The 9,574-nt window shown below is 34.2% G+C and overlaps 1 protein-coding gene across 9 annotated transcripts in view; it reads left to right on the forward strand.

Moving 5' to 3' along the window:
* The window catches only part of SENP6 (SUMO specific peptidase 6), a 117,673-nt gene extending 109,499 nt beyond the window's left edge, over positions 1-8,174 (forward strand). For all 9 annotated transcript variants that reach the window (XM_040643678.1, XM_040643679.1, XM_040643682.1 and 6 more), the window contains 5 exons: positions 916-1,019; positions 2,655-2,743; positions 4,303-4,371; positions 4,471-4,621; positions 7,017-8,174. In XM_040643678.1, coding sequence (XP_040499612.1) covers positions 916-1,019; positions 2,655-2,743; positions 4,303-4,371; positions 4,471-4,621; positions 7,017-7,226 — 623 coding nt within the window. In that variant the 3' untranslated portion in view covers positions 7,227-8,174. The remainder of the gene's footprint in view (positions 1-915; positions 1,020-2,654; positions 2,744-4,302; positions 4,372-4,470; positions 4,622-7,016) is intronic.
* The last annotated feature ends 1,400 nt before the right edge of the window (positions 8,175-9,574 follow it).

Consider the following 9,574-nt stretch of genomic DNA (forward strand, 5'->3'; position numbering starts at 1 on the left):
ATTTCAGATTTTTCTTATGAGTCATTTCATACTACCAGCATCTAAATTTGGCTTGGTTATTTTATTTTATTGAAAAGTCCGTGAATATAACAAAACATGAAGGAAAAATATACAGGGATGCCTTGGTAGCTCGGTCAGTTAAGCGTCCGACTCTTGATTTTGGCTTGGGTCGTGGTCTCAGGGTCATGAGATCGAGCCCCGTGTCGGGCTCTGCTCAGGGCATGGAGCCTGCTTAAGATTCTCTCTCTCCCTCTTTCTCTCCCCCTCCATTCTACTCTCTCTCTGAATAATAATAAAAAATAAATTTAAGAAAAAGAAGGAAAAATATACAGAGTTGGAGAACTCATCCATAGGTACTATCTTAACATCGTGATTATTTTCATTTTTGTATTTTTCTTTTTATTTGTCCAAAGCAAGCCTGTTTAACTTAATCATGTTTATTTTTTAATCTGTATTATATAATTTTTCACAGTTTTATAATTTTAATTTTAAAAATGTGTAATATTTTATGTTCTTTGATTAGCTAACTATTCCTATTATTGGACATTAGGTTATTTTTAGACTATTGTAGCCTCTGTTACTAAAGGTAACTAGCATACCTAGCACAAAAATGTTTTAATATACATACATGTATATGTCTATATCTATGTAACTATACATATATTTATAATATAATTGATAGCTAGTTTTAAATTTTAATGAATTTTAGGGTCTGAGTTGTAGAAGCAACTTTGTAATTGATATCGAATCCAGGTTTTTATTAGAAGTAAGTTATATTTGTGAAATTACATGTTAATGCAGATTTTATATCCATAATTATTATATAATTAATTACTAGCAGTAATTTTAACATCATATACTATAAGTTATGTGGATGCCCTTTTTTAAATTATATAATGTTTCTTATTGATGTAGATGGCTTAAGCAAAATTAGACTAAATTATAGTGATGAATCAACTGAAGGTAGCAAAATGCTTGAAGATGAACTCATCGACTTCTCAGAAGATCAAGATAACCAGGTAAAACCTAATGCTGGCAAAAATCTCCAATATTTAATCTAATTAAGTTTTTCTTTGGAGTCCTATAAGCATTTCCTTCTACTAGTAACTCGTGCCTTCTGAAGTTGGGTCTCATCTCAAAGCACAAACCTAAGTTTTTAATTCAGAAGTTCCCAAGATAAATGTATAGTGTTGTTGTTTTTTTTCTTTTAGGGTTTTTTTGTAGTTTTTGCCGTTGTGGACTAAACTAACATTACCTACCTCAGAAAAGTTTTAATACAAAATTGATTCTCCTACCTAAACCCATCCGCTACCCCCACTAACCCTTTCTCTTCCTCTGTTAAAGCATTTATGGGTCATACTTAACCTTTGCTCTAACTTATTCAGGAGGCAAATGTAGATGTTTACGTGGTGCTTGAGCACAGCAAAATTATTATTTTTCCACATTTCAGTGATTCTTTTCTTCTATATCATGGCAGGAGCATATAATATTTAGTTAAAACTAACATAGGTAAATTCTCATATTTTCTTAGAGTTCCATTTGCTATAATAAATTTTACTTAAACCAAGAATAAAATACATTTTTAAAAATATTTTGACTTCAGTTAAAGAGAGCTTTATATTAAAAGAAAAGTTTATAAGAACCTTACAGCATTCCATTTCTTTAATCTCTGACCTTTTTTTGTGATGTCCCTTGCTGCACAATGTATGTCTAAGAAAAAACAGTTTTTCTCTGTAACTTATATAGGCATGTATATGGATTACATTCAGGGTTTATAATGAGTACTGTTTTTATGCTCCTTTGGTTGTAACAGTTATATGAACTAGCTAAACTGTGTATTATTATTATTTCTGTTGTTGATTATTTCATTTATATGGTTGCCAGAAGCTTTCTAAGGAACAGGAAAAGCCTTGTTTTATATTCAAGATAATCTACAAATTAAGACACAGTGTGATTAAGTTGTCTTCTCTTAAGTGAAGTGCATATATGGTTCTCTCAAGGAGGTGTTTCCAAAAACCCTTTAAATATTTCTGATTGAAAAAACTATGTAAAAGAATAATAAATATGTCATTCATGTTCCTATTGTGAAACAGTTGTCTTAGCCAACAAACTAAGTTTTTGTAGAAATACCTAAAATCAGAACAGTAATATTTGAAGAAGAATCAGTGAGACTATATTCAGTCTTTAAAAATTTTTTTTACATTGAAAATAGATGTAACAATTTTTCATAGCCTTCCGATCATAGTTTCTTTTCATTAAAATGTCAGTGTTGTGGGGCTCCTGGGTGGCTCAGTCGTTAAGTGTCTGCCTTCGGCTTGGGTTGTGATCCCAGTGTTCTGGGATCCAGCGCCTCATCAGGCTCCCTGCTCAGCGGGAAGCCTGCTTCTCCTTCTCCCAATCCCCCTGCTTGTGTTCCCTCTCTCGCTGCCTCTCTGTCAAATAAATAAAGTTTTTAAAAAATAAAAATAAATGTCAGTGTTGTGACATTAGATAATTAGAATCGAGTGACCACATTTTCTCAAGTCTAATGACTATTAAATAGAAAAAAATTTACATATTTGCTACAAAGATTTTTATCATCAATAGTGCTATATTGTGAGGTTATTAATTATTTAGATTGTGTACCTTCACTACTAACAGGCTGTCTTTTATAGGATGATAGCAGTGATGATGGATTCCTTGCTGATGACAACTGCAATTCAGAAATAGGACAGTGGCATTTAAAGCCTACTGTCTGTAAACAGTAAGCATTAACTTTATATCTTGTATACTGCATGATAAATTTTATTTACATACCCTCATAGAATAAAACATAACTGGACACTTCTTATTTAAGCAAGTCCTTACAAGTCACAAACCTGTCATAAAGAACAGGAAAAACCCAGTTATGCCCAGTGTCCAGGGTTCAAGTTGGGGAGAATGGATAATCATTTCTCTATTTGAATATGAAGTAGAATCTTGCAAAAAACACTGGATTCTAGACTAATTTTTTTTTTTTTAAGTAATCTCTACAGTAAATGTGGGGCTTGAACTCACAGCCCTGAGATCAAGAGTTGCATGCTGTACTGACTAAGCCTGCCAGGTCCCGCTAAACTAATTCTTCTGTATGATGGTTACCTGTTTTGTTATCTATAATAGGCTTTAGTTAAAAATGGGATTATTGGGGCGCCTGGGTGGCACAGCGGTTAAGCGTCTGCCTTCAGGGCGTGATCCCGGCATTATGGGATCGAGCCCCACATCAGGCTCCTCCGCTATGAGCCTGCTTCTTCCCCTCCCACTCCCCCTGCTTGTGTTCCCTCTCTCGCTGGCTGTCTCCATCTCTGTCGAATAAATAAATAATATCTTTTAAAAAAATAAATGAATAAAATAAAAATGGGATTATTTCAGGGCATCTAGCTGGCTCAGTCAGGAGAGTGTGTGTGACTCTTGATATTGGGGTTGTGGATTTGGGTGTAGAGATTACTAAAAAATAAGTTTAAAAAAATGGAATTTTTTTCTACTTTGTATGGTCCCACTTCTGCTAATTTGGAATCTGGGGATGTTCAAATTTTCAGAATTATTTTGACTTTTTACCAGATTTTATTTTCTTTTAAGGAACCAACAGTAGAACTTTAGTGAAATACGTTCGTAATAAGATGTGGTTCAATTAATATTCTACAATTTGTTTTGTTTTTGTTTTTTAAAGATTTTATTTATTTGTCAGCAAGAAAGAGCACAAGCAGGGGGATTGGCAGACAGAGGGAGAAGCAGGCTCCCCACTGAGCAAGGAGCCAATGTGGGACTCGATCCCAGGACCCTGGGATCATGACCTGAGCTAAAGGCACATGCTTAACTGACCGAGCCACCCAGGCGTCCCTACAATTTGGTATTTAATACAACCATCGACATTTAGGTATTGTGTTAGGGTATATGTGTGTCTATAAGATTTATTTTTCCCCCAAGTTTTACTGAGGCAAGGGAATTTTGAATATTTTAAATTCTGTTGTTAGTGTTCATCTTTTTATGCCTTTTTAACATTGTAAAGTGTTGGGGCACCTGGGTGGCTCAGTGGGTTAAGTGGTTAAGCATCTGCCTTTGGCTCAGGTAATGATCCCAGGGTCCTGGGGTCGAGCCCTGCATTGGGCTCCCTTCTCAGCAAGGAGTCTGCTTCTTCCTTTCCCTCTGACCCTCCCCCCTGCTTGTGCTCTGCTCTCACACTCTGTCTCTCTCAAATAAATAAATAAATAAATAAATAAATAAATAAATAATCTTTAAAAGCAAAAACATTATAAAGTATTAACATTTGGTCATTTCACCCTGCAGACCTTGTATCCTGCTGATGGACTCACTTAGAGGCCCTTCTCGATCAAATGTTGTAAAAATTCTAAGAGAGTAAGTTCAAAACCATTATTTGTACTTTGTATTCTGGTGGGAATGAGGGACTGTGTTTATTTATGTATGTATATTCTTACTATATGTGCCTTATTGCAGGTATTTAGAGGTGGAATGGGAAGTTAAAAAAGGAAGCAAAAGAAGTTTTTCCAAAGATGTTATGAAAGGCTCTAATCCAAAAGTACCCCAGCAAAACAACTTCAGTGATTGTGGTGTATATGTGTTACAGTATGTAGAGAGCTTTTTTGAGGTGGGTTTCAGTATGTTGGATCTCATATAATAAATAATAACATAGTGTATAGTGACTTCTTAGACAACAAAGATGTGCACTGCATGGGTCCACTTCTATGTAGATTTTTTAAAATAAATACAGTACTATAAATGTATTTTCTTTCTTTGTGATTTTCATAATATTTTATTTTCTCTAGCGTACTTTATATAAGATACAATAATATTATATATAACATAAAAATATGTATTAATTGACTGTTTATGTTATTGGTAAGGATTCTGGTCAATAGTAGGCCATTACTAGGTAAGTTTTTCAGGCATCAAAAGTTCTATGTGGATTTTAGTCTTCACAGGGTCAGCTCCCCAAATCCCCACATTGTTCATGGGTCAGTTGTATTTGACCTTATATTAATGTAAAAAACCACAATAAGGAAATACTTTAAAGAGTTTGAAAAACATTTCAAAATTTTTTCAGGGAGCAGAAACTCCCAAATTGGAGAATTTTTAAAGCATAAAAAGACTATTTGTAGTTTATCAAATCCAAGGTTTGTTGAGTTCTTTCTCATCACTCTGATCAACTCTCTCTCTCCACTAGCTCTTCCCATCTTAAGAAGCCTCTCCCTCTTCCCGCCTCTTTATGGATATATTTATGGAGAAGTATTTATATTCACTGTCTTTATTTCCACAGGTCCTGCTTGTTTCTCAAATCTCTGTACTCTGGGTTTACTCTCATCCTTATACTGAAATTGTTACCAACCTCCCATCCTTGATTGAAATTGTTACCAACTACCAACCAACTACCTACCATCCTTATATTGAAATTGTTACCAACCAGCACCATTTGACACTGTTGAACATTTCTTCTTCATAATGCTTTCTTCCTTTGACTCGGGTATAATACCATACCTGTCTTGGATATTTTTTATAATTATCTTGACTCCTGTGGCACCTGGGTGACTCAGTCAGTTAAGTGTCTGCCTTCTGCTTAGGTCGTGATCCTGGGGTCCTGGGATCGAGCCCCGTGTCAGGCTCCCTGTTCAGCAGGGAGCTTGCTTCTCCCTCTGCGCCTCCCCACTGCCCATGCTCGTGCTCTCACACACTCTCTCTCTCAAATAATAAAATCTTTAAATAAAAAAATAACTCCGCTGTCTTCAAAAAAAATTATCTTTTTTTTTTTTTTTAAGATTTTATTTATTTATTCATTCGACAGAGATAGAGACAGCCAGCGAGAGAGGGAACACAAGCAGGGGGAGTGGGAGAGGAAGAAGCAGGCTCATAGCGGAAGAGCCTGATGTGGGGCTCGATCCCAGAACGCCGGGATCACGCCCTGAGCCGAAGGCAGACGCTCAACCGCTGTGCCACCCAGGCGCCCCCCAAAAAAATTATCTTGACTTCTTCCTCTTCTTCATCCATCACCAGTATAGTGCTCAGTCCTGTGAATTCTGTCACTTAATTTTATATACGTTCAATTCTTTATTCCTGCTGTCACTTTCTAAGCCCAGTACACTGGTATCACCATTCTGAATTGCTGCACCAGTCTCTAATCGTGCTGCCTTTTATTTTTCACAGTTGTTTTCCAGAAACTGAAATCTAATTGCTGTACTCCTGTTGCTCTTGGGCTAAAGATGAAAATCTTTCACATGGCCTATGTGACCCAACCTCTGTCCGAGTTTCTAGCTTCATTCATTTCCTACCATTCTTACTCTAGCATTCTATGTATCAGCCACCTGAATGTCATTCAGTTTCTTGTATTGCGTCATGTTTTCGCCTGCCTCTAGGCCTTGATACGTATGTCCTTACCTGGGATATTCTTCCCAGTTGCTTCTATTGTTCTTTATTGGAACTTTCCTACTCAGTCTTCAGGTCTTAGCTTAAATATTACTTCTTCTTAGAATTGTGGTAAGCCCCCAGGCATGGATTCTCATAGGACTTTCTGCTTTTACTCTCCTAAAATTTGTCATGTCCATTGTTTTAATTGTTATCTGTCTATTTAGACTAGGGTCAGCAAACCATTTGTAAAAGGGCCAACTAGTAAATATTTTAGGTTCTGTGGTCATACAGTTTTGTGTCTACTCTCCGTTCAGCTATTGTGACATTAGAGTGTCCACAGACAATGTAAATGAGTATCGTGGCTGTGTTTCAATAAGGCTTTATTTACAAATATAGACAGTGGGCAGAATGAGGCCCACTAGCTGTAGTTCACTGACCCCTGCCTGATTCAGACTATAAGATCTTTAGGCAAAAACCGTCTCATCTCCAGTGCCTAGCACAATATCTGGCATGAGATAGATAATAAGTAAATACTTATTAAATGAGTTATTGATTTTTCATTTTTAACTGAGGAATGCTTTTGTGATTGAAACTAAAATATTTATTATAATTTTCTAATGTGCATTTAATATTTTTATTTCCAGAATCCAATTCTCAATTTTGAACTACCTATGAATTTGGCAAACTGGTTTCCTCCCCCAAGAATGAGAACAAAAAGAGAAGAAATCCGAAACATAATTCTGAAGCTTCAGGAAGATCAGAGCAAAGACAAAAAGAAGCATAAGGACACTTATTCGACAGAAACATCTTTAGGTGAAGGAACAGAACAATATGTTAATAACATCTCAGATTGACCCATATCTGATGCTAGTCAGTATTGCCTTCAGAAACTGAGTGACCTTGAACTTTGGGTACAGACAGTAAAGAACTGAAGTGTTCACTACTCAGAGTGATCTGGAAATGTTAATGCTTGTATAAATGTCATATAATTAATTTCCAATGGAGTATGTATTAAGTAAAAGTTTGTAAATATGTTAATGAGGCCAATTTTTCCAGCATTTATAATTATTTTTTTCACTTGTTAGGAAGCTTTTGTTATGTATTTTCTGTTAATAGTACTTAAAACTGCAACTTCTAAACACAAAATAAATAAAAAGAAAATATTTATAGGAGGAAATGATTAATTTGATATTCTTTAGTGAACTTGTATTAAATTCCTTAGTGGATGTGACATATTTCATGGGAATATTCAAGTATCTCTAATAATCTTTTGACCTGCATTTGTTCTAAAATGACTTGAAACATGAAAATATGATTAAATATAAGGCATTTTGAACAAGAAGGCATCTTCATATGCTTGAATAGTGGAAAAAGTAATGGCTTTTTAATTCATACACTCCCTTGTGTTCAGAGAACCCCCAAAATGTAATATTTATAATTTTACACAAATATTTAAGAAGCAATATTAAGAGAAATTCAAAGAAAAATAACCTTGAATTATACTACTAAATAATAATTATACTTTATCATACCTTACTGTCAAGTACATTTCTGAAGACATCAAAGACTCAGGTTAAAACTATTTTGGTAAGTGCAGCTTAAATTTCAAGTATCCCATGTTACCTTTCTATATTATAGCTTAAAGTATGCTACAATCTGTGTGATATAGTTAATTAATAAACATTTTTAATCTGTGAACACAGGAATTTAAATAGGAATTTACTATTTTTTGTAATGGCTTTTGCTATTTTTTCATTGCTCATTTGTTCTCGTTATTTTGATAAAAGTATCAGATTTCTGTGCTTGAGTTTTTTAGTGTAAATTATTTTTACATGTAAAAGTACTGTCTTTAAATCAGTTGCATAATGCAGAAAAAAAATCTATCTTGAATCCCCTTTAAAAATACTAAAATGTGATGGTTTTGATGACAGATTTACAACTCATGTAGGGATTATGCATATATCTGCGAAACTATTATTTTCAAATGAAATATTATACATTTCTTTTGAATTAACTTTGAGACTTAAAATATATATTTTAAAAGTCATTTTTTTTGTTAAATTTTAAAATGCACATATAAAAAAAGTAGTGGAGAATAAAGTGAAGGCCATTTTGTCATCAATTTTTTTTTTTTTAATCTGGCCAAATTTGGCAATGTGACCAACGTTTTAGGCTGTTTTCTTGAATTTAATAAGGTCCATGGGTGTATTTGGGGTGAATGGGGGTGTTCTCAACAATAACCAAAAAAAAAAAAAAAAAGAGAGATCTATTGAGACGCACTCATTAAGGGAAATATTAAAATGTAAGTTTAAGGAAGGTCACCATTAGTGGTATCAATTACAGATTTGTTACTTTGACTATTTTAACATTTTTAATTTCAGATTACATTATTTCTTTTTCAGGAATACCCTAGAGCTATTAGCTTAGATATGAAAAAGTAAAATTAAGAGCTTGGGGCGCCTGGGTGGCTCAGTCAGTTGAGTGTCTGACTCTTGATCTCAGCTTAGGTCTCAATCTCAGGGTCATGAATTTGAACCCTGCATTGGGCTCCACACTGGGCGTGGAGCCTACTTAAAAAAAAAAAAAAGTTTAATTTTATTACTTACTGAATATGGACAAAAAAATGAAAATTATTTTTAAAATCTGATAGCAGTAAGCAAAATTGGCATATTTAATTTTTTAATGTACTGTATTTTGTCAGAATTTGAAGGTACTGAAAAAACTATTCTAAAGTATTTGTTTTTGTTTTAATTTCTAGTGGTTACATTTGCATTCTTATTTTTGATATGGTAAAAAGATAACTTGTTTCTTGGGCCAACTCAAGTCAATCACATTTTGACATGAAAAATATAGATTGATGTCTATCAACTTTCTAGAGGTAGAGCATCCAGCTATTTAATCATACTTCTCCCATCCCATGCAAAATTCTATTTTTTAAAGTTATGCATTGACTTTGGTATATGTAGAATCTTTGGAGATTGCCAGGTTGAGCTCCAAATCTAGACTTGAGAAATTTTGGTTTACATGCACAGTCTCTTGATAATTGTGTACTTTGGTACTTCTATATATAGTTTAAAGTGGATATCAACCTTTTAAAATGTATTAGTACTTAGAAGTTGTGAAAGAAATTTTACAGTTCAGAGGTTTGTTACTAGACACTGAAACTGCATGTTGAGTATCTGGTGTCTTAACTAATTAGATC

Source organism: Ursus maritimus, unplaced genomic scaffold (genome assembly GCF_017311325.1).
Source record: "Ursus maritimus isolate PB19 unplaced genomic scaffold, ASM1731132v1 scaffold_29, whole genome shotgun sequence".
NCBI classification, from domain to species: domain Eukaryota; kingdom Metazoa; phylum Chordata; class Mammalia; order Carnivora; family Ursidae; genus Ursus; species Ursus maritimus.